Genomic DNA, 25,695 nt, shown 5'->3' with positions numbered 1-25,695 from the left:
CTGCATTGCCGGCAGGACTGGAAGGTCCCGATTATGTGAACAGCTGGAAAACTGCTACCCATGTTTCTGGGCCATGCAGGAGGGCAGGTAGCACTCCTACTCTGTAGACCATGAGCTTGGTGCCGGATCTGAGATCCTGGTCTTCAAACACTCTCTTCCTCAGGCAACCAAAGACTACACTGGCCTATTTCTGCTCCTATGTCATATGGTCTATTTCTGCTCCTATGTCATATGGTCTTATGGCTGGGGGAAATAAGTCTTCCCTATCTACTCTATCTAGGACCCTCATAATTTTTTACACCTCAATCAAGTTACCCTTCAGCCTTCTCTGTTCCAAGGATAACAAGCCTACATAATCTTTCCTCATCACTGCAATTTTCCAGCCCTGGAAACATTATTGTAAGTCTCTTCTGCACTCTTTCCAGAGCAATTATCTAATAATATTCAAATAACTCCTGTTCAATATTAATTGTCGGAATTTTATGTAAAATCTATTATCAGAAATGGAGTGACTGATCTACTCCTACTCGCCCAAGTTCTCAAAAATAGTCAGCAGGCTTTTTGAGGAGTATGGCATATATGATTAAGCTATTGAATTTTTTGAGGTGCCCATAAATATGTCGCATGGGAGAGTGTCAATGGATTGAAATATATTCAAGGAGATTGTAGAGGAAAGGGAGATTTTAAATAGGATATTTGTTTTTAAGGATAGTGGGAGTCGAATATGTGTCTTCAGGGAGCAGGTGATACCAATAGTTATGAAAAGGAAAGGGATAGTTGTTGAAAGGAAACCAATTACAACGCCAGCTAATATGAGAGGCAGGAAGGGAAGTTTCAGGATATGCAGTTTAGTGAGAATGGTGTCAGGGATACAGGAGATAATTCTTTTTTTTCCTATAAATTTAGAGTACTCAATTCATTTTTTCCAATTAAGGGGCAATTTAGCATGTTCAATCCACCTACCTTGCACATCTTTGGGTTGTGGGGGCGAAACCCATGCAAACACGAGGAGACAGTGACACAGAGCCGGGATTGAACCTGGGACCTAGGCGCCGTGAGACTGCAGTGCTACCACAGGAGATGATTCTTGCAGAGAAAATGAGTTTGGAGAGAATATGAGGGAAGATTTTTTTTATTCAGTTACGGGATGTGGGTGTCACTGGTTAGGCCAACATTTATTGCCTATCCCTAGTTACCCTTCTGAAGGTGGTGGTGATTTGCAGACCCTGAGGTGTAGGTACACCCACAGATGGGTGTTATAGAAGAGAGATATGCGGATGAAAAGCTTCAGCAAAGGGAACATGTGGCAGCTTTGGTTTGGGGAGTAAGGGGAAAATAAGAGGGTCAAGTTGGCATCCCTCACTATGTCAAGATGACATCCGGGCAGTAGTGATGGATGACATCGGTGCTATGGAGGATGCTGTTGAATCCATTTGGGTGGAAATCAGAAATAGTAAGGCATAAAAGTCACTGATAGGACTAGTCTGTAGGCCATCAATAGTAACATTACAGTGGGGCGGGCAATAAACAAAGAAATAACTGATGCATGTAGAAATGGTACAGCAGTTATCATGGGGGATTTTAATCTACATGTCAATTGGTTTAACCAGGTCGGTCAAGGAAACCTCGAGGAGTTTATAGAATGTATATGCGATAGTTTCCTAGAATAATATGTCATGGAACCTACGAGGGAACAAGCGATCTGAGATCCGGTCCTGTGTAATGAGGCACGATTGATCAAGGAACTCATAGTTAGGGATCCTCTCGGAAGGAGCGATCACAATATTGTGGAATTCAAAATACAGATGGAGGGTGAGAAGGTAAAATTAAACACTAGTGTTTTATGCTTAAACAAAGATTACATTGGGATGAGAGAAGAGCTGACTAAGGTAGACTGGGAGCAAGACTTTATGGTGAAACAGTTGAGGAACAGTGGAGAACCTTCCAAGGGTTTTTTCACAGTGCTCAGCAGAAGTTTATACCAACAAAAAGGAAGGACGGTAGAAAGAGGGAAAATCAACCGTAGATATCTAAGAAAATAAGGGAGAGTATCAAATTGAAGGAAAAAGCATACAAAGTGGCAAAAATTAGTGGGAGACTAGAGGATTAGGAAATCTTTAAGGGGCAACAGAAAGCTACTAAAAAAACTATAAAGAAGCGTAAATTAGATTATGAGAGTAAACTTGCTCAGAATATAAATACAGATAGTAAAAGTTTCTACAAATATATAAAACAAGAAAGAGTGGCTAAGGTAAATATTGGTCCTTTAGCGGTTGAGAAGGGAGATTTAATAATGGGAGATGATGAAATGGCTGAGGAACTGAACAGGTTTTTTGGGTCAGTCTTCACAGTGGAAGATACAAATAACATGCCAGTGGCGGGGCAATGGCAGGTGAGGACCTTGAGAAGATTGTTATTTCGAAGGAGGTACTGATGGGCAAGGTAATGGGGCTAAAAGTAGGCAAGTCTCCTGGCCCTGATGGAATGCATCCCAAGGTACTAAAAGAGATGGCATGGGTAATTGCAAATGCGCTCGTGATAATTTAGCAAAATTCACTAAACTCTGGGGTGGTCCCGGCGGATTGGAAATGAGCAAACATGACACCACTGTTTAAAAAAGGAGGTTGGCAAAAAGTTGGTAATTACAGGCCAGTTAGCTTAACTTCAGTAGTAGGGAAGATGCTGGAATCTATCTTCAAGGAAGAAATAGCGAGGCATCTGGATGAAAATTGTCCCATTGGAGAGACGCAGCATGGGTTCATAAAGGGCAGGTCATGCCTTAAATAATTTTGTAGAATGTTTTGAGGACATTACCAGTGCGGTAGACAAAGGGGAGCCAATGGATGTGGTATATCTGGATTTCCAGAAAGCTTTTGACAAGGTGCCACTGAAGCCATCTGGGATGGCCACGCCCGATTACAAAATGGACACTTGCAAAGAATGCAGGGAAAATTGGACAATACTGATAAACAAGCAGGTGCAAGGTCTGTCTGTTGAATAGAGCCTTGGCTCTCAGACAGGACAGAAACTGCTAAGCCATCTACATACTAATGAGCCATCTCCGGGGACAAAAGGGAAACATTTAGATAAACAATGTTAAGGCAGACACTCCGGCACCAGAGGAGACTCAAACAAAGCAAACCAACGGCCACCTAGGACATGCCCAGCAACCAGGGAACCCACCCCTCTATTGGAGGAAGGTCGATAAGAATGATTGGGAAAGGCCCAATTAATTGAGGCCAAGTTCAAGGCCCACCCAAAAGCGCGTGAAGCCCTTTTAGGTATAAAAGGTATTCCCCAAGAGAGAATCTTTCTTCTTTGGCCTTGGCTCTCAGCGGAGAGAGAGACCAGCCGAGCAGCTACGCCAGACCAAGTAAGTTCCAAGTCAACGCACGCTACGAGATAGACGCTCCTAGTTGCTATCCTGTAAACAGCTCAACCCAGCAGCCTCAGAACTGAGCAACGGCCATTGTTCCTCTGACTGAGTGGGCACCCGAAGCTAAGTATCGGCTTTTAGTAATAGTGATAGTTTAGTTTGTAGAGTTTATGCATGAGTAGTTTTGACTGTGTGTAAATAAACGAGTATTGTTTTTGAACTTACTAACTGGTGTATCGAGTCTTTGATCAGTATTCGGTTCTGAACCTTGTGGCGGTGTCAAAAGATACCTGGCGACTCTTGAGCAAACGTAATTAAACAGAGCCAAATTAAGAGACAACGCCAAAGAGAGCAACACCACACAAAAGGTTGCTGCATAAGATAAAGATACATGGCGTTAAGGGTAAAGTAGTAACATGGATAGAGGATTGGTTGATTAATAGAAAGCAAAGAGTGGGGATTAATGGGTGTTTCTCTGGTTGGCAATCAGTGCTAGCGGTGTCCCTCAGAGATCAGTGTTGGGGCCACAATTGTTCACAATTTACATAGATGATTTGGAGTTGGGGACCAAGTGCATTGGGCGGGATTCTCCAAAATAGAGGCAGAGTGTTTTCGCCGTCGTGAACATCGGCGAGGTTCACGACGGCGCGAAACGGCCCCTATCCCGACCGATTCAGGGCCCGATAATGGGCTAGGAGCGGCGCCGCGTCATTTACACGTGCCAGACCTTGGCGCCACGTCAAGGCGGCGCCGCATACGTGACACAGCCGGCGCCGCATAACTGGCGTCACCAGTGCATGCGTGGTTGCCGTCCTCTCCGAGTCCGCCCCGCAAGAAGATGTCTGACGGATCTTGCGGGGCTGCGGAAGAAAGGAGGTCCTCCTTCAGAGAGGCCGGCCCGACGATCGGTGGGCACCGATCACGGGCCAGACCCCATTTGAGGCCCCCCCCCCGGTGCAGGATCCCCCCCCCCCCCCAGCATTCCCGCGCTGTTCCCGCTGGCAGCGACCAGGTGTGAACTCGACGGGGCCGTTCTCGCCACTTGGGAGAATCGCGGGAGGGCATCGGACCGGCGTCGCGGGAAAATTTGGCGACCCAGGCAATTCTCCCGACCGGCGCGGGAGTGGAGAATCGCGCCCAATGTGTCCAAGTTTGCAGATGACACTAAGATGAGTGGTAAAGCAAAAAGTGCAGAGGATACTGGAAGTCTGCAGAGGGATTTGGATAGTTTAAGTGAATGGGCTGGGGTCTGGCAGATGGAATACAATGTTGATAAATTTGAGGTTATCCATTTTGTTGAGAATAACAGCAAAAGAGATTATTATTTAAATGATAAAATATTAAAACATGCTGCTGTGCAGAGGGACCTGGGTGTGCTAGTGCATGAGTCGCAGAAAGTTGGTTTCCAGGTGCAACAGTCGATTAAGAAGGCAAATGGAGTTTTGTCCTTCATTGCTAAAGGGATGGAGTTTAAGACTAGGGAGGTTATGCTGCAACTGTATAATGTGTTATGGAGGCCACACCTGTAGTATTGTGTTCAGTTTTGGTCTCCTTACCGAGAAAGGACGCACTGGCGCTGGAGGGTGTGCAGAGGAGATTCACTAGGTTAATCCCAGAGTTCAGGGAGTTGGATTACGAGGAGAGGTTGAGTAGATTGGGACTGTACTCGTTGGAATTGAGATGGATACGGGGGGATCTTATAGAAACATATAAAATGATGAAGTTAATAGATAGGATAGATGGGGTGTGGTTGTTTCCACTGCCGGGTGAAAACCGAACTAGGGCACATAGCCTCAAAATAAGGGGAAGTAGATTTAAGACTGAGCTTAGGAGGAACTTCTTCATCCAAAGGGTTGTGAATCTATGGAATTCCCTGTCCAGTGAAGCAATTGAGGCTCCTTCATTAAATATTTTCAAGATAAAGATAGATAGTTTTTTGAAGAATAAAGGAATAAAGGGTTGTGGTGTTCGGGTGGGAAAGTGGGGCTAAGTCCACAAAAGATCAGCAATGAGGGCAGCATGGTGGCGCAGTGGGTTAGCCCTGCAGCCTCAAGGTGCCAAGGTCCCAGGTTCGATCCCGGCTCTGGGTCACTGTCCGTGTGGAGTTTGCACATTCTCCCCGTGTTTGCATGGGTGTCGCCCCCACAACCCAAAAGATGTGCAGGGTAGGTGGATTGGCCATGCTAAATTGCCCCTTAATTGGAAAAAAATGAATTGGGTACACTAAATTTATTTTCTTTAAAAGATCAGCAATGTCCTCATTGAATGGTGGAGCAGGCTCGAAGGGCCAAATGGCCTACTCTTGCTCCTAGTACTTATGTTCTTATGTAAGTGATTAGATAGTCTTAGTGACAATAACATTCATGAGCTTTCTGACATTATGGTGGTGATTGAGCAAATAAATAAAATAAAATCACATTTATGGAAAGGGAGAGCAGAGATGTTTTAAGAAGCATAAGACCATAAGACATCGGAGCAGAATTAGGCCACTCGGCCCATCGAATCTGCTCCGCCATTCAATTATGGCTGATATTTTTCTCATCCCCATTCTCCTGCCTTCTCCCCATAACCCCGGATCCCCATATTAATCAAGAACCTATCTGTCTCTTGTCTTAAAGATGCTCAGTGATTTGGCCTCCACAGCCTTCTGCGGCAAAGAGTTCCACAGGTTCACCACCCTCTGGCTGAAGAAATTCCTCCTCATCTCTGATTTAAAGGATCGTCCCTTTAGTTTGAGATTTGGTCCTCTGCTTCTTGTTTTTCCTACAAGTGGAAACATCCTCTCCACATCCACTCTATCCAGACCTCGCAGTATCCTGTAAGTTTAAATTAGATCCCACCTCATCCTTCGAAACTCTAACGAGTATAGACCCAGAGTCCTCAACCGTTCCTCATACGACAAGCTCTTCATTCCAGGAATCATTCTTGTGAACCTCCTCTGGACCCTTTCCAAGGCCAGCACATCATTTCTTAGATACGGGACACAAAACTGCTCACAATACTTCAAATAGGGTCTGACCAGAGCCTTCAATAGCCTCAGAAGTACATTCCTGGGGCATTATTCTCCGACCCCCCGCCGGGTTGGAGAATCGCCGGGGGCTGCCGTGAATCCCGCCCCCGCCGGTTGCCAAAGTCTCCGGCACCGGATATTCGGCAGGGGCGGGAATCGGGCCGCGCCGGTTGGCGGGCCCCCCCGCTCGATTCTCCGGCAGGGATGGGCCGAAGTCCCGCCGATAAATTGCCTGTCCCGCTGGCGTGGATTAAACCACCTTTTGAACGGCGGGACAAGGCGGCGTGGGCGGGCTCCGGGGTCCTGGGAGGGGCGCGGGGCGATCTGGCCCCGGGGGGTGCCCCCACGGTGGCCTGGCCCGCGATCGGGGCCCACCGATCCGCGGGCGGGCCTGTGCCGTGGTGGCACTCTTTCCCTTCCGCCTCCACCACGGTCTCCACCATGGCGGAGGCGGAAGAGACTCCCTCCACTGCGCATGCGTGGGAAACTGTCAGCTGACGCTCCCGCGCATGCGCCGCCCGGGGATGTCATTTCCGCGCCAACTGGCGGGGCAACAAAGGCCGTTTCCGCCAGCTGGCGTGGCGGAAATTCCTCCGGCGTCGGCCTAGCCCCTCAATGTTGGGGCTCGGCCCCCAAAGATGCGGAGCATTCCGCACCTTTGGGGCGGCGCGATGCCCGTCTGATTGGCGCAGTTTTGGGCGCCAGTCGGCGGACATGGCGCCGTTTCCGGAGAATTTCGCCCCTGGTCTTGTATTCTAGCCCTCGCGACATGAATGCTAACATTGCCTTTGCCTTCCTAACTGCCAACTGAACCTGCACGTTAACCTTAAGAGAATCATGAACAAGGACTCCCAAGTCCCTTTGTGCTTCTGATTTCCTAAGCATTTCCCCACTTAGAAATTAGTCTATGCCTCCATTTCTCCTTCCAAAGTGCATAACCTCACATTTTTCTACATTGCATTCCATCTGCCACTTCTGTGTCGACTCTCCTAGCCTGTCCAGGTCCTTCTGCAACCTCAATATTACCTGTCCCTCTATAGATCTTTGTATTATCTGCAAACTTAGCAAGAGTGCTTTCAGTTCCTTCTTCCAGATCATGAATGTATATTGTGAAAAGTTGTGGTCCCAGCACCGACCCCTGAGGCACACCACTAGTCACCGGCTGCCATCCTGAAAAAGACCCCTTTATCCCCACTCACTGCCTTCTGCCAGTCAGCCAATCCTCTATCCATGCCAGGATGTCACCCTTAACACCATGGCCTCTTAACTCATTAAAAAGTCTCCTATGCGGCACTTAGTCAAAGGCCGTCTGGAAATCTAAATAAGTCACTTCTACTGAATCTCCTTTGTCTAACTTCCTTGTTACTTCCTCAAAGAACTCGAAACAGATTTGTCAGACATGGCCTCCCCTTGAAGCCGTGCTGACTCAGTCCTATTTTATCATGCACTTCCAAGTACTCTGCAATTTCATCTTTAATATTGGACTCTAAAATCATACCAATGACTGAAGTCAGGGTAACTGGCCTATAATTTCCTGTCTTCTGCCTCCCTCCCTTTTTAAACAGTGGTGTTACATTAGCCACTTTCTAGTCCTCTGGGACCCTTCCTGCCTCCAGTGATTCCTGGAACATCACCACCAATACCTCCACAATCTCCTCAGCTATCTCTTTTAGAACCCTGGGGTGTAGTCCATCCGGTCCAGGTGATTTATCCACCTTCAGACCTTTCAGTTTCCCCAGAACCTTCTCATTAGTGATGGCCACTGCACTCACCTCTGTCCCCTGATTCTCCTGGAGATCTGGCATCCTACTGGTGTCTTCCACCATGAAGACTGATGTAAAGTAACTATTCAGTTCCTCTACCATTTTCTTTTCCTATTATTACTTCTCCAGCCACATTTTCCAGTGGTCCAATGTCTATTTTTGCCTCTCTTTTATCTTTTCTATATTGAAAAAAACTCTTCCTACCTTCCTTTATATTACTAGCTTGCACACATATTTCATCTTCTCCCCGCCCCCCCCCCCCCCAATTTTCTGGCTTCCCACTGATCCTCACCATTTTGTATGCTTTTTCTTTTGTTTTAATGCTGTCTTTGACTTCCCTCATCAGCCATGAAGGCCTTGTCCTCTCCTTAACATGTTTCCTACTCCTTGGGATGAATTTCTGTTGTGCCTCCCGAATAACCCCCCGAAACTCCTGCCATTGCTGTTCCACTGTCTTCCGTGCTAGGCTCCTTTTCCAATCAGCTCCTCCCTCATCCTTTGTAGTTACCCTTATTTAATTGTAATACCATTACATCAGTTTGCAGCTTCTCCCTCTCAAACTGCAGGGTAAATTCTATCATATTGTGGTCACTGCTCCCTAAGGGCTCAATCATCTTAAGTTCCCTAATCAAGTCTGCCTCATGACACATCACCAAATACAGAATTGCCTGTTCCCTAGTAGGCTCTGTCACAAGCTGCTCAAAAAAAACATCTCTGAGGCAGTCCACAAGTTCCTTTTCTTGGGATCCACTACCAACTTGATTTTCCCAGTCCACCTCCAGATTGAAGACCCCCGTGATTATTGTAATATTGCCTTTTTTACATGCCTTTTCTGTCTCCTGGTTTATTTTCTGCCCCACATCCTGACTACAGCTAGGGGGCCTGTACATAACTCCTATCAGGGTCTTTTTACCATTACCTCAACACTACCCACAGAGATTCTATGCCTTCTGATCCTATATCGCTCCTTGCCAAGCAATTGGCAGTGGAAGAAAGAAGACAATGATTTATATATTGTATGCATTAATGTAAACCGTTTTTTGGACATTATAACATTTCTAGATCTTTGGACCAACTACTAGAGAATCAGATATAGGGCGGGACTTTTCCACGCAGCCTGCCGTGAGGTGGCCGGTGATTGGCCGGCGGTGGCACCTTCTGGTCCCGCCGTTGTCAATGGGATTTCCCATTGAATGCACCTCTTGTCGCTGGGAAACCCACAGTTGAGGTGCGCTCTTGGCAAGACCAGGAGATCCCACTGGTGTGAATGGTCAGAAAAATCCGGCCATAATTATGTCATGAAGAAAATTCAATTAGTAAAGTGGCAGTTTTTCCATTGTGTCAAGGCAGTCAGTTTGCGGATGGTGCATTGAACAATTTCCATTTTCCGATCAGTTGATTAGATTGTTGTATCTGTCAAGGGGGAGTTCGTTGGTGTATTAAGCCATACGTCACCATTATTTTAAAATATGTTCTGCTTTAAACAAAATGTATTCATGTCAAGCTGAAGTATTAATTTATATCCCAATATTGCTGGTATTTCAATGAGTATTAATATGTTGAATCTATTATTCTTTTCTGCAGAGTCAGATGACCAGAATTACAGAGTTCGTGCTGTTCATGCAATGGTTTATAAACTTCCAGAAAAGAACAGAGAGATGCTCGACCTTTTGCTAAAACATTTAGTGAAGTAAGTAGTTATATCTTTCTTTAGCCATTACAAGACTTCTACCAAAGGCGATTATGCTAAACTAATTTATGTTACATTTTGGAAATGTAATTGAACAGATTTAAGATGTCATTTACTGTTTTTTGATGCTCATATCTTTGTTGTCTCGTGAGATAAAACATTTCTCAAGTAACATTTAGCAGATGATAATGGATACCTTGGTGTTAACTCATTGGTGTAATCTCTTACCCTAGGAGGGCAGCATGGTAGCACAGTTATTAGCACAGTTGCTTCACAGCTCCAGGGTCCCAGGTTCGATTCCCGGCTTGGGTCACTGTCTGTGCGGAGTCTGCACGTTTTCGCAGTGTCTGTGTGGGTTTCCTCCGCGTGCTCCGGTTTCCTCCCACAGTCCAAAGATGCGCTGGTTAGGTGGATTGGCCCTTAGTGTCCAAAAAAAAGGTTTGGTGGGGTTACTGGGTTATGGGGATAGGGTGGAGGTGTGGGTTTTAAGTGGGATGCTCTTTCCAAGGGCCGGTGCAGACTCGATGGACCGAATGGCCTCCTTCTGTACTGTAGATTCTATGATTCTATTAAATGAAGGCTACAGGTCATGCCAGTAATGGTGACATTGAAGTTTGAGTAATGTAGTAACATTCATAACTTCCTCTGATGAAATTAATTTTCCAATTCATTTTCACGTTTTGGCAAATCTGCATATTAAAGCGAGACACTTTTATATGCAGTTTCCCGAGGTATCCGATCAATCCCCTTCGCCTTGGAGACCTCAGACGAGTGCCATTCAACACTGGTCTCCACAAACGGGGACCAGACGGAATGGCACTCGTGGGGAGTCTCTCAGGGGATCGGCAGCCTCCAGATTCATCCCCTTTTGGCAGGGTGGTATCCTGGGTGCCAGCCTGGCACTGCCAAGTGCCCAGATTGCAGGGGCACTGCCAAGTTGGCATTTATTACGCGGTGGCGATCTGGCCGGGGTACCTGCTCAGATGTTGAGGGTTGCGGTCGGGCCCGAGGACCCTCCCATAGTGCGTTGGGGCATGTGGGGGGAGATTGGGGATCGCTTTGTGGCATCCTGATCTCTTGCTACACTGTGGAGTACCCCCAAGCGGAGTTCCTCAGTGCACAAAACAGGGCTACACAGTCCCTGCTGAGGCCCCGTATCTAACCCGGGTGCCATTTTATAGCGTTGTGTTTCTCGGCACTGTGAGTGGCGGGTTACACGCGGCTAAACGCACTTGCTATGGGACTTTGTTTCTATTTAGTTACATTTCACACTATATATGGAGATTACTGTAGTTGCCTCAAGTTTCCTTTGGAAATGGTACTGTAACAGATAGTATATTATATTAAATGAATCTGCCAAATTGTGGTACCTTTTTTTCCTATTACAAATTTCTGCATTTAAATGTTATAGTGGAAGTGGTTATTATAAAGTGATATTTGTGTTTACCACCCTCACACCAGAGTTGATACTGTGGCACTTCAGTTTTTAATGCCCCTCAACCTCAAATGCAGAGAAAAGCCCATGCTCTAAACAACTTACTTTCTTCCCAAATTTATCTTGGTTTATAATTAAAGAGCAAAATGTATAAAATTACAATGTATAATAGAAAATAAGGACAAAATGTAGATCTTTAAAATGTGGATTTAATTGCATGTGTGTGACTTAGTTCAATTATCCCCGCCTGTCAGCATCAATTGGTTTTGACTGCCCTTATTTGATATCATGATGGTTTACAAATATTAACATGAAACGGTCAGTTTAAATTGTGATCAGTCACTGTAGAGGATGGTATGTACAGTTGTCCACCCATTTAGGCCTTATTGGTCTTATGTTTGAACTTTTATTTTGCCTGTGTGTATTTCTTCCCTTCCTTTTTCTTCAAAAAGTGCTTTCTGAGGTACAGTAATAGGAACGCTGATCTGCTCTTTGTGCCTAACACAAAGGGTGTAATCTTATGCCTTTGCAGAGAGTGGGAAGAAAGGTGGGCGTGAAGCAGGAGGCCAAAATTTAGAAACCCGATGGCAGGGTGAACTTTTGGAATTACGTTGTCAGAAATTTAAAGGTGCGCTGAGCTTCCTGACAGTAATTGGCAGGAAGCTCTTTTTATGCATTTGCATCTTATGTACGGTCATTAAAACCCCAACCTGCCAGAATTACATGTCTTTTCCCAATTAAGTTCTCCACCAACAAGAAATAAATGCCTTTAGAAACCTGACAGCATATAAGTCACTTGCAGCAGGCAAGGTCTTCATCCTCCTGTTGAGTACCCACTGCTTTGGCTCTTCGAAAAACATTTGCCTATGCCAAGCCAAATACGTTTGGGGACAGTCCATAAGGGTGCGGAGCAGGGAGGCATGCCAAGGGAGGTATTCTACAAGGTACCTGGACAAGGGAGGTAGTTTTTCCATGGCAAGAAGCCTGACTAAGGGAGGTAGTGTGACCAGGGAAGGCATGAGGGGTATTGTACATGGAGGAGGGCAGTTTATGCAGGCAAGGCGGCAAGGGTGTAAAGGGAAGACAGCAAGGGTGTCAGTGCTAAGGAAGGGGGAGGATTAGTGGGGAGGGAGGCTTGATGATAGATGAACCTAATGGGCAGGGTCATTGGTGTCAATGGAGGTGTCCTGGAGATTGAGCTGAGGGTACTGTGCAGTCACTGAGACAGTAACAGTGATAGTGAAGATTGTGACATCATAGATTATCATAGAATTTACAGTGCAGAAGGAGGCCATTGGGCCCATCGAGTCTGCACCAGCTCTTGGAAAGAACACCCTACCCAAGCTCAACATCTCCATCTGATCGCTATAACCCAGTAACCCCACCCAACACTAAGGGCAATTTTGGACACTAAGGGCAATTTATCATGGACAATCCACCTAACCTGCACATCTTTGGACTGTGGGAGGAATCCGGAGCACCCGGAGGAAACCCACGCACACACGGGGAGGATGTGCAGATTCCGCACAGTGACCCAAGCTGGAATCGAACCTGGGACCCTAGAGCTTTGAAGCAATTGTGCTAGCCACATGCTACCGTGACATGGTAGTGTGGGAGTTCTAGGGTCATAGGAGGGAGGTCAATGACATCAGGGAAGGAGGGTGGTGGTATTCTGGGAGGATAAAGTTGCCTCGATAATGGGGTTCCAGGATCAGGGTGGGAATAGGGAAATACAGTGATGGGTATGGGTCAGTGGGGAGAGCAGGTATGTAAATGGCGACAGTAATTGAGTCCAAGTTTATGGGGGAGGATCAAGGGGGATGAAGAGGAGGATAATTATAATATTCAGACTGTCACTTGTAAAGGGGAAGGTGGTAGGGGATGGGGAAGGGTCGAAGGTGGTGGGCCATTGATGAAAAGTAATATGCACCATTCTCGCTGCCTCAACGTCACAACACAGTCCTTTGTTAGTATTGAGCACCTGCAGTGGGAGGAGGGTCAGTTCAAATCAGAGGAATTAACAGGCAGCTCCATGGGCTGACTGAAGCCAAACCCCCTCAGTAGTGAGTGAACTTCATGAGAATACTACACAGCTTGGTTTGGCAGGAGGGCCTCATTTGCCATTTCTGGGAAAGAACACATCCCACCTTTTCCCAATGTCACTGAAATGTGACGCCATTCGTTGCTTTGTCTGAGACATCACTGGTCGCACCAGTTGGTTTCCCCTTGTACAGAAATGTCTCCCAAGGTTGTGAGAACGACAGCAACAGTAATGCTTTTTTAAAAATTCATTTACGGGGATGTGGACATCACTGGTTAATTTTTTTCCCCTTACAAACAATAACCGCGCCCCCCCCCGTAACAAAATAACACAAAATCGCACTGAGTAAGATATATACATGGCAAAATGGTATATTTACATAGCTTTATACACTGCCTCTCGCCCGCACATGCCAGTTTCCGCCCCCCCCCTCCATGTTATCTCCAGCTCATCCATCCCCTTAAACAGTCTCTCGTCCCTCGTCCCCCCCCCCCCCGCCCCCCCCCCCCCCCCCAGGGTTGCTGCTGCTGCTGACCGACCTTCCTCTAACGCTCCACGAGGTAGTCTAGGAACGGTTGCCACCGCCTGTAGAACCCCTGCACAGACCCTCTCAAGGCAAACTTAATCCTCACCAGCTTTATGAACCCAGCCATGTCGTTTATCCAGGCCTCCACGCAGGGGGGCTTTGCCTCCTTCCACATTAGCAAGATCCTTCGCCGGGCTACTAGGGACGCAAAGGCCAGAGTGCCGGCCTCTTTCGCCTCCTGCACTCCCGGCTCATCCACGACTCCGAATATTGCTAGCCCCCAGCTTGGCTTGACCCGGACTTTCACCGGACCCGGATATTGCTCCTGCCACTCCTCTCCAGAACCCCTCCAGTGCCGGGCATGACCAAAACATGTGGACATGGTTCGCCGGACTCCCTGAACACCTTCCACATCTGTCCTCTACCCCAAAGAACCTACTCAACCTCGCCCCCGTCAAGTGCGCTCTTGAACCACAACCACCTTGAATTGTATCAGGCTGAGCCTGGCACATGAGGGGGAGGAATTAACCCTACCCAGGGCATCAGTCCAAAACCTTCCTCGATCTCCTCCCCCAACTCCTCCTCTCATTTACCCTTCAACCCTTCTGCTAGGGCTACCCCCTCTTCTTTCATCTCTTGGTGTATTGCTGAAACCTTACCCTCCTCAACCCATACACCCGAGATCACCCTGTCTTGAATTTCTTGTGCCGGGAGCAACGGGAATTCCATGACCTGTCGCCTCACAAAAGCCCTCACCTGCATATATCTAAATGCATTTCCCGGGGGTAATTCAAACTTCTCCTCCAGTGCCCCTAGGCTCGCAAATGTCCCGTCAATGAACAGGTCCCCCATTCTTCTAATCCCCACCCGATGCCAGCCCTGGAACCCCCCGTCCATCTTACCCGGGACAAACCGGTGGTTACCCCTGATCGGGGATCACACCGAGGCTCCCACTGCACCCCTGTGCCATCTCCACTGGCCCCAGATCCTTAACGTTGCTGCCACCACCGGGCTCGTGGTGTACTTTGATGGCGAGTGCGGCAGCGGTGCCGTCACCAACGCCGCCAAGCTCGTTCCTTTACAGGACGCCATGTCCATCCTCTTCCATGCTGCCCCCTCTCCCTCCATAACCCACTTGCGGATCATCGCCACATTTGCTGCCCAGTAGTAGCTCCCTAGGTTTGGCAGCGCCAGCCCTCCTCGGTCCCTACTGCGTTCCAGGAACCCTCTCCTTACCCTCGGGGTCTTATTCGCCCACACAAACCCCATAATACTCCTACCTACTCTCTTGAAAAAGCCCTTGGTGGAGACTTCCGGGTGCGGCTATGCAGAGCTAGGTCGCATATTCGGCAGCTCCCGCTTGGAACGCACTTTTGGACTCTTTTACAGGGCCCCCACGGCATTTGTTTGACATTTCCCGGTGTGGGAAGAAGACTGCAGCATTCCCCTGACGGTGTCCCCCAGGAATGTTGTGTCTTTTGGCTGCCAGACCCGGCAGAAACAGTGAAGGATTTGGCTTGAGCTGCAGCAATAGACAGAGGCCCCTTCCAGCATGCAGGCGGGGGAAGGGCAAGCTTAAAGCTGCAATCTGGCTTGACTCTATCAAAGGTGAATTCTAGCAGCAGAGGGAACAACTGTGAAAGAATCTACCAAGGCCATTGAAGAGGCGGGGACGAGGCTTCTGGTGGCGGCCATGGAGGAGTAGGTCGCACATTCGGCAGCTCCCGTCTGGAACCGACTCTCAGACCTTTTTCAGGAGTTTCCATAGACTTTTTGGGGCAGACTGGTGAAGCAAACACTGCCAACTTCTATGAAACGGACCAGAAGTGTAACGGCCAAAGGAGCGGCACTGGAGCAACGGGAGAAGCGAGGGAAAGAAAACAAAATGGCGGCGGCCAGGGACAAAGGGGAGCTGCAGAGTTCATCAAGCGCTGCTTCGAGGAGCAGCGCGAGGAGATGCGCAAAGAGATGTTGGCGCCTATGCTTTCGGCAATTGAAGGACTTGGGATCACGCAGAAGGCCCACGAAGCTAAGATCCAGGAGGTACAGAAAAGAGTCAGTCAGAACGAGGACAAGCTCGTGGGCCTGGCGGTGAGAGTGGAGCAGAACGAGGCGCTACACAAGAGGTGGGCGGGAAGACTCGAAGACCTGGAGAACAGGTTGAGGAGAAAGAATCTGCGAATCCTGGGTCTCCCTGAGGGAGTGGAGGGGGCTGATGCCGGGGCATACGCGAGCACGATGCTCGAGACGATGATGGGCACGAAGGCCCCTTCGAGGCCGCTGGAGTTGGACGGGGCACATCGGGTGCTGGCGAAGAAGCCCCAGGCAAATGAGCCGCCAAGGGCGATGGTGGTGAGGTTCCACCGGTTCACAGACAGAGAGTGGGTCCTGAGATGGGCCAAGAAGGAGCGGAGCAGTAAGTGGGACAATGCAGAGATCCGAATATACCCGGACTGGAGCACGGAGGTTGCAAAGCGGAGAGCGGGTTTCAACCGGGCCAAAGCGGCGTTTTACCGGAAAGAAGTGAAATTCGGAATGCTGCAGCCAGCGCGACTGTGGGTCACATACAAGGGCAAACACTACTACTTTGAAACGCCTGAAGAGGCGTGGACATTTGTACAAGCCGAAAAGTTGGACTCTAACTGAGGGTTTGTGAGGGTGGGGGGGGATGTTTTGGGGTTTGATGTGTGATGGTTGTTGTATATAGGGGGTCAATCACGTGCAGGAAATGTTACATGGGCTGGGGGAGAGCGACAAGGCCGCGACAGGAGCTGCGCCAGAGTGGACAGAGCGGGCTTTGGAAAGCGCGGGGTTTTTTCCTGCGCGCGGGAAGAAAGGCGAGAAGGGGAACGAAGGAATGCATATGGATTGGGAGACTCCCACGCAGGGAGGTCAATGAGACGGCGGGGAAAGCCGGGGTCAGCAGGCGTCAGCTGACTTACGGGAGTGACATGGGGGGAGCAAAAAAGCTAGACGGGTCTAGCAGGGGGAGGGGGGGGGTGGGGGGGGGGGGGGGGGGTGGGGGGGTTGCTGCTGCACTGGCCGAAAGGGAATGGGACACAGAAGAGGTGGTCGGGACGGGGGTCCCCCCTCTGGTGGACTGGAGGGTGAGGGAGGCGTGGACACGGGACTGGCCCAGAAAAGGAGATTGCTAGTCGGCGGGGCGTGGCGGGGGTGAGAGCCCCTCCAATCCGGCTGATAACGTGGAATGTGAGGGGCCTGAATGGGCCGGTGAAGAGGGCTCGAGTGTTCGCGCACTTAAAGGGACTGAAGGCGGACGTGGCCATGCTCCAAGAGACACATCTGAAGGTGGCGGAGCAGGTCAGGTTAAGAAAGGGATGGGTAGGACAGGTATTCCACTCGGGACTGGACGCGAAGAATAGAGGGGTGGCAATATTGGTGGGAAAGCGGGTGTCATTTGAGGCCAAGACTATTGTAGCGGACAATGGAGGGCGATATGTAATGGTGAGCGGTAGGCTGCAAGGGACGTGAGTGGTGTTGGTAAACGTATACACCCCGAACTGGGATGTTGCAGGATTCATGAAGCGCATGTTGGGGCGCATTCCGGACCTGGAGGTTGGAGGACTGATAATGGGAGGGGACTTCAACACAGTGCTGGATCCAGCATTAGACCGCTCCAGATCAAGGACGGGAAAGAGGCCGGCGGCGGCCAAGGTGCTCAGGGGGTTTATGGATCAGATGGGGGGAGTGGACCCATGGAGGTTTGCAAGACCACAGGCCAGGGAATTTTCTTTCTTTTCCCACGTGCACAAGGCCTACTCCCGGATAGATTTCTTTGTTCTGGGCAGGGCGCTCATCCCGAGGGTGGAGGGGACGGAGTATTCGGCCATGCCCCGCACTGGGTGGAAATGGGGCTGGGAGAGGAGAGGGACCAACGCTCGCTGTGGCGGCTGGACGTGGGACTGCTGGCCGATCCAGGATGTTGCCCCAGCAACAGTGAAGGAACAGCGCTATATTTCCAAGTCAGAGTGGTGAGAATTGAAAATGAAAATTGCTTATTGTCACAAGTAGGCTTCAAATGAAGTTACTGTGAAAAGCCCCTTTTAAATAAGATGCCCGGACCTTACGACCCCAGAGTCAGTTGCGAAACCAATGACTTCCTGCCTGCCCCACCGCGACAATCATAGTTTTCCCTGTGCATGCATGGCTGATGAGCTGATCCACGAGTAATCATTAAATAAAATGATAATTTAATGATGATTATTAAAGCAAGAAAATTTGCTTTTTCGGTCCCACCACCTAACTTAGACTGCAGAACAGAGGATTCTGCCCAAAGTGACCATTATACAAGTGTGAGCCTTAATGGTGTGTGCCAGCAAGTTATTCACTCAAAGGGCAATCGCAGTTACATCAATTACAAGTAATAACAAAAGCTGTGAGAAGAAAAATAGAGGACGTGATGGAGGTGAATTAGTCATGCCATACAAAGACGACCTAGAATGTACAAAAAAACCTAATTACATTCATCCAGTATGATGTCCATGAATCTGAAAAACAGTTAACATTGAAAGAAAAGTACATTGTAGTCCAAATTAAAAGTTAAAATCATGAGAGGATACTCATAACCATAAAAATGAAGGAAAATATTAGAACTGTAAAAAATAGAAAAATAAACAAAATAATCTAATCAACCACATATTAAAAAGGAGCCAATACTAATGAAATATATTCAAAAACAAAAGCATGCAAACCAAGCATGCTGACTTTCTCCCGGATCACTCAATAGGTGAATTGTAACTGAAGGAACTGTACCGTTAAGGGGAGAGTAGCCCCCAATTTTTCCTGCCTATGCCTATTATCAATGCACAAGTCAAGTGTATGGCTGACTTATAGCAGAACCTTGCACTGACACCAGGGGGCAAGAGGTTTCAGAAAAGAAGCTGCAAACTCAGGAAGAAGCAAACATTTTGTGTTGCCCTCAAATTGCGGCAGAGCCTCCAATCCATGAGGTTCCTGGTTCAAGTTCCATTGCCAAATTTCTTTATGTGTATCTCCATTTGGATGGCTAATGGACAAATGAGGAGCAAAGTAAGGTTGAAAAGGCTGAATAATGATCCCGTCCATGCTTGATAGGCTTGTGCCTACTATGGTGATGTAATTTTAGAACAATCCCCCAAAAATTCTGGGACAACATAATGACAGACACTTGACACAACAACCTCCAGCCAAATTCTTTTTTTTGTTTCTGGCTTCCTCACAGAATTGTCAACACCAAATTGAGTAGCAGTACCTGCAATAAACCAACAAATACAACAAAGACGGAGTGGGTGGTAGGCATGACTGGGAATGAAGGGTGGGGTTGCAATAGGAGATTTATCAGAAATCCATGTTGGCCTGATAGATAATTCTCAATGCACCAAATATCACATACAAGTGCACCAAATTCAATGTTTAATGTAATTGGAAAAATATATTAGGATGCAGAACAACTCAAATCTCCATAATTGTAATGCATTGATTAAATTGTACAAATGAAACAGATTAACCAAATATGGAAGAAATTGAATAAATTCATAGTATTCATAGAATTTACAGTGCAGAAGGAGGCCATTCGGCCCATCGAGAACCCTACCCAGGCCCACACCACCCTATCCCCATAACCCAGTAACCCCACTCAACCAACACGAAGGGAAATTTTGGACACTAAGGGCAATTTAGCATGGCCAATCCACCTAACCTGCACATCTTTGGACAGTGGGAGGAAACCGGAGGAAACCCACGTATATACGGGGAGAACGTGCAGACTCCGCACAGCCAGTGACCGAGCCGGGAATCCAACCTGGGACCCTGGAGCTGTGAAGCAATTGTGCTAACCACTATGCTACCGTGCTGCCCTTCATGAGGGGGCGGGATGAAAAGTAGCAGATAAATATAAAGTTGAGACTGGAAAAGGCAGTTGGAAGGTGAATAAACAATGGAAATGCAGCTAAATGGTAATCGTGCATAGGATGTAATACAGGAAGTACTTTGTGCATAAGTCTTTGAGACCAAGTTTCATTGCAGCATGTGGTAGCAGTAGTAGGGGAGTTGGATCAGAGAGATAAATCATAAATCTCAGGAAATGATAATCAACTTGTAGACTGAGTCCAGAAGTGGAAGGTGAGCAAATGGCATAATGACACTTCTTTACACAGTAACACAGATGATGATAAATATGTTGCGCAGTCTATTCACAAAGTTATTGAAGATCGATTATATTTATGGGATAGATATTTGGCAGAGAAAGTGATTGAAGGTACTAGAGATCTATCGTCAGATTAACTGTAGAGATCTCGTTCAACCTCAACATTTCTGCAGTTCTTACAGCTTTAGATTTTCTTTGCGCTTGTTTTTGAGTTAACATTAAATGTGAATTACTAACACATCTCAATACAATAAATGAATATTTTCATGTTATATAATTGCAGAGTATCCACTCACAGTCAAAAAAACCTGATGACTGTTTCCAACTTGGGTGTTATTTTTGGACCAACGCTAATGAGATCCCAAGAGGAAACTGTAGCAGCTATGATGAACATCAAATTTCAGAACATTGTGGTTGAGATTCTGATAGAGAATTATGAAAAGGTACTGCCTGAGCTATTATTCTGATTGAGAATTATGAAAAGGTACTGTCTGAGCTATTTATATTTTAAGTTCTTTATTGTCATTGGTCATGTATAAAAGTAAAACAAAATTAGCAGGAGGCGGCGAGAGAGATTGAGAAAGTGAGAGATACAGGGGGGAAGATGGCCTTGGTTCCGGCGGAGGTGAATGGAGTGTTTCGAGATTTCTATTGCAAGCTGTATAACTCGGAACCCCCAGCCGGAGAAGAGGGGATGAGGTGATTTTTGGGAGGGCTGTAGCTCCCAAAGGTGGATGAGGAACTGGTGGAGGGCCTAGGGGCCCCAATTAGGCTTGGGGGGGTAATAGAGGGGCTGGAAGCGATGCAATCGGGTAAGGCCCAGGGCGCGGACGGATACCCGGTGGAATTATATAACAAGTTTTCGGGGGTGCTGGGGCCGCTGTTGGTATGGACATTTAATGAAGCAAAGGAGCTGGGAGTGCTTGCCCCGATGTTGTCGCAGGCATCAATCTCTCTCATTTTCAAGCAGCCAAAGACCCAGAAAACTGCAGGTCATATAGACCAATCTCCTTATTGAATGTGGATGCTAAACTGCTGGCAAAGATCCTGGTCACATGGATCGAGGATTGTGTCCCAGGAATAATAGCGGAAGACCAGATGGGGTTTGTTAAGCGGCGACACCTGACGACAAATATTAGGAGGCTCTTGAACGTAATCATGATGCCTGCAGATGGGCGCGAGGTTGAGGTGGTGGTGGCTATGGATGCAGAGAAGGCCTTCGATCGGGTGGAGTAAGAGTACTTATGGGAGGTCCTGGGACGGTTTAGGTTTGGGTAGGGATTTGTGGACTGGGTCCGATTGCTTTATCAGACACCGGTGGCAAACGTGTGCATGAATCGGGTGAGGTCAGAGTATTTTAGGCTGTACCGGGGGACGAGGCAGGGATGTCCACTTTCCCCACTGCTGTTTATCCTGGCCGAAGAGCCTTTGGCAATGGCATTGCGAGCTTCGATGGTCTGGCAGGGGATAGTACAATGGGGGTGGAGCATAGGGTCCCGCTCTGTGCGGACGATTTGCTCTTGTATATATCAGACCCATTGGGGTGTATTGGAGGGATTATGGGGATACTAGAGGAATTCGGCCGGTTTTCAGGTATAAATTGAATATGGGCAAAATTGAGGTATTTGCGATCCAGGCAAGGGGGCAGGAGAGGAGATTGGGGAAGATGCCATTCAAGATCCTTGGAGGGAGCTTTAGGCATTCAGGTGGCACAGGAATGGGGACAGCTCCACAAATTGAATCTGGGTAGGCTAGTAGAGCAGATGAAGGGGGACTTCCGGAGATGGGACGCGCTCCCTCTGCCTCTGGTGGAAAGGGTACAGACTGTGAAAATGACAGTCATTCCGAGGTTGCTGTCTGTTTTTCAGTGTCTCCCAATTTTTATCACCAATGTGTTTTTTAGGAAGATGAATGCAGTAATTTTGGGATTTATTTGTGCCGGTAAAACCCGAGGGTGAGGAAGGTGCTGCTGGAGTGGGAGCGTGGGGAGAGGGGGCTTGCTCTTCCGAACTTTATTAACTATTATTGGGCGGCGAATATATCGATGGTGAGGAAGTGGATAGTGGGGGAGGGGTCAGTGTGGGGGGCAAGTGGAGGCGGCATCCTGTAAGGGCACGAGTTTAAGGGCATTGTTAATGGCACATCTGCCGTTCTCGCCAGCTCGATACTCCACAAGCTCGGTATTAGTGGCAGTCCTGAGGGTGTGGAGACAGTGGTGGCTGCACATGGATTTGGAGTGGGCACCGTTATGCGATAATCATTGGTTCGTTCCGGGGGGGCTGGGCAGGGGCCTTCGGAGGTGGCAGTGGGCAGGAATCGAGAGATTTGGGGATCTCTTTCTTGATGAGTGCTTTCTGAGTTTGGAGGAGCTGGAGGAGGAGTTTGAGTTGCTAGATGGAAACGGGTTCCGGTATCTGTAGTGAGGGATTTTGTATGGAGGCAGGTCTCGAGCGTCCCACGCCTCCCGCGAAGGGGGTTACAAGATAACGTGATGTCGAGAACAGGAGTTGGAGAGGGGAAGGTCTCGGAGATCTATTGGGAGCAGATGGAGTGGGAGTCAGCTCTAGTAGGAGAGGTGAAGATAAAGTGGAAAAAAGAGTTTGGGGGGTGGGGGGGTGGAGTTGGAGGCGAGGTTATGGGAGGAAGCCCTGCGGAGAGTTAACGCATCATCGTCGTGTGCCAGGCTCAGCCTGATCCAATTCAAGGTGGTCCAATGGGCTCATATGACTGTGGCCCGGATGAGCAGGTTCTTTGAGGAGGTGGAGGACAGGTGCAGGTGATGTGGGGAAAGTCCTGCGAATCATGTACACATGTTCTGGGGTGCTTTTGGCAGGGATTTGCGGACGTCATGTCAGAGGTCCTGCAAGTGAGGGTGGCTCCGAGTCCAGAGGTGGCGATCTTTGGAGTGTCAGAAGACCCGAGAACCCAGGGGAGAGAGAGGCCGACGTTTTGGCCTTTGCTTCCCTGGTGGCCCGGAGACGGATTTTACTGGGACGGAGGGAGTCGGAGTCCCCGAAGTCGGGAGTTTGGGTTAGCGACATTGGGGGGGTTTCTCAAAACGCTAACTCAAACCTTCAGTATTAATAATATCCGATGCAATTAAAACAAAAATGTCTTTGTTCTACATATTGTATTGTAATTCAATACTGAAATGGAGAGCACTAGCAGTGGGGCTTTAAGATTTGTTTAATTATTGGCTGGTTACGCCATTATACTTTATATGCTTCTTGTTTAGTTTTGCATATATTTCATACAAGATTGTAATTTCTGTTTAATTAATATAACTACTCTAATGTGCAGCAATTACTTTTTTTATTTTCTAACTTGAGACACTGAGACTATTTATTTGGAGTAGAGCAAAGAAGGTTAAGAGATTTTTTTGCAGCTTTGGGTTTTGATTGGCTTATTATGGAAACACTATGGGGGCAATTCTTTGGCCACGTTGTGCCGGCGTACATCCCGCTGTGTCGGAAGAGTAGCGGTAGAGCCCGTGAACGGAGTTCGCGGCAGGTGCGATCAGATGCTCCCGACTCACTGCAACAGACATAATCTGGCTCATGTACTTGTTGAGCGTGAACCATATCATTTAGATATGCTGGATCAGTTTCAAACCATATTTTCCCGGCTCCCGGTATATCTCTTCCCCCCCCCCCCCCCCCCCCCCCCCCCCCCCCAATGGCACCGGGAGGTCCACAAGAATCACTACTGGTCTCCACCACCGGGCACCAGATGTGATGACCAGGCCAGCGGGCTCAAGGGACATTGGAGCTTCTGAGCAGTCGGGGACATGGTAAAACCCTAGCAATGTCGACCAGGATCCTAGGTTGCACTAACAGTGCCAAGTTGGCACTGCCAAGGTGCCAGATTGGCACTGCCAAGTGGGCAAGGGCTGAAAGAGAGCTGAGCCTGAAAGGGGGACATGAATGAGGGAGGAGGCCTTTGGCGACTCCATGCAGGGGCGTCGCTCACCTGGGGGAAGTGAGGTGGTCGTACTGGTGTTTGGGGGAAGGGGTCCTGATGCTGGCGAGACAGGAATGGGGGCAGAATGGAGACCCATTGGGAGAGCCCCAATGCCAGCGTTCCTTGGGAGTGAGGGATTTGATACAGGCGAGGGTGGGTGGGGGGCATTGAAGCCCTGATGCCTGCGATGTTGGGGTGGGGAAGCCTGAACTGTCACTTTTTAAAGGGCGTGCCAATCTCTGTGATGCTTGCGTTTATGTGTGTGTATGGATGTATCCATGTGTGTATATCCTAATTGATGTATTTTATGGTTAGCTTGTTTGTTTAAAATAGTAATTGAATAATTTGTTGCTGGGCAGCTTATTTTCTATTTCAGTACATTTATAAATGTTATAGTATTTTATAATGTTCTACCAATGCATGTTTGTTTTCCTCATTCATAGATATTCCATACTCTACCTGACCCAAATGTTCCTCTTCCTCAACCTGAGCAGAGATCTGGATCTAGGCGAAGCAAGGCGACTTGCCTGTCAACAGGTCCAAGAAGGCCAAGAGGCATCTACAGCCCAACTTTGTGCCTGGCGGATGCAGACAGTAAGCACAACATAAAAAGCTATACTAATTTTTTTGACAACACGCCCTCATTTGAAAAATGCAAACCACAAACTCAAATCTTTTCTGAATATCTACAATTGAGAGATGTATTAGAAGAGGTTCCTTTGGCTATAGTAAAAAAAATAGATACCAAATAATTTATCAGATTTCTTTATCCTTTAGTGCAGAAGAGGTTTCCAAGAATGGTTACAGGAATGAGAGACTTCAATTATGAGGATAGCTTAGTGAAGTTGGGACTGTCCCCTTGGAGAGAAGAAGGCCAAGAGGAAATTGGATAGAGATAGGAATCTGGATAGAGTAGATATCAGGAGAAACTGTTCTGGCTCGTAAAAGGATCGAGAAAGAGAGGCCATCAGAAGCAAATGTGATGTTTAAAAAAAAACTATTCACAAAGTGAGTGATTTATTCTGGAATGCACTGCTGCAAGTGTGGTGGAGGCAGATTCAATCAAGGCATTCAAGAGGGTATTGGATAATTATTTGAATAAAACAATGTGCAAGGGTATGGGGAATAAGCAGGGCCATGACACTAAATCATAATGCTCGTTTGGAGAACCTGTGCAAACACAATGGGCCGAATGGCCTCCTTCTGCACCATACCAAGTCTGTAACCTCACTCCTGAAAGGTCTGGCTCAAATTTCACATTATGCCCCCTAGTCCCAACAAATAGAAATAGTTTACCTCTATCAAACCTATCTGTTTCCATAATATCTCTATCTCTCCCATATTTGCTCTCCATGATTGGGAGAGCAGAAAGAGTGGGAGGGAGGAAACCTATGAATGGAGAATCTGGAGCCATTATTCTAGCTGGTCCCATGACTGTCATGCAAATGGACTCTTAGTTGCACTGTCACCAATCCTTTACCAACTTCTGGGAGGCTGACAAAAAGAATCCGAAAAAAAAGAGTCTCCACTAATAGAGAGGCCAGAGCAGGCCCAGGAGAGCCATTACTCAGGAGAGCCACTAGACTGCCATCCATGTTCTGCTCCAGGGGAGCTGGAGGGCAATAATTTGATCCCCTTTGCTTCCAGTGATACTGTGTTAAACCACATAATCTGTTATCCTAGTGTGAGTACGTTAAGTGAGTTAAGTACTGTGTCAGTCATAGAATCCCTACAGAGCAGAAGGAGGCC

General features: G+C 47.8%; 1 protein-coding gene across 1 annotated transcript in view; it reads left to right on the top strand.

Moving 5' to 3' along the window:
• Positions 1-25,695, top strand: part of arhgap42a (Rho GTPase activating protein 42a) — a 572,455-nt gene that overhangs the window by 483,278 nt on the left and 63,482 nt on the right. The window contains exons 17-19 of the mRNA XM_072476376.1: positions 9,734-9,839; positions 20,270-20,429; positions 24,390-24,540. Of these exons, the coding sequence (XP_072332477.1) occupies positions 9,734-9,839; positions 20,270-20,429; positions 24,390-24,540 (417 nt within the window). The remainder of the gene's footprint in view (positions 1-9,733; positions 9,840-20,269; positions 20,430-24,389; positions 24,541-25,695) is intronic.

This window comes from Scyliorhinus torazame, chromosome 15 (assembly GCF_047496885.1).
Source record: "Scyliorhinus torazame isolate Kashiwa2021f chromosome 15, sScyTor2.1, whole genome shotgun sequence".
Classification (NCBI taxonomy): Eukaryota; Metazoa; Chordata; class Chondrichthyes; order Carcharhiniformes; family Scyliorhinidae; genus Scyliorhinus; species Scyliorhinus torazame.
The sequence above is the reverse complement of the archived record's forward strand: the minus strand, read 5'-3'. Positions and strand labels throughout refer to the sequence as shown.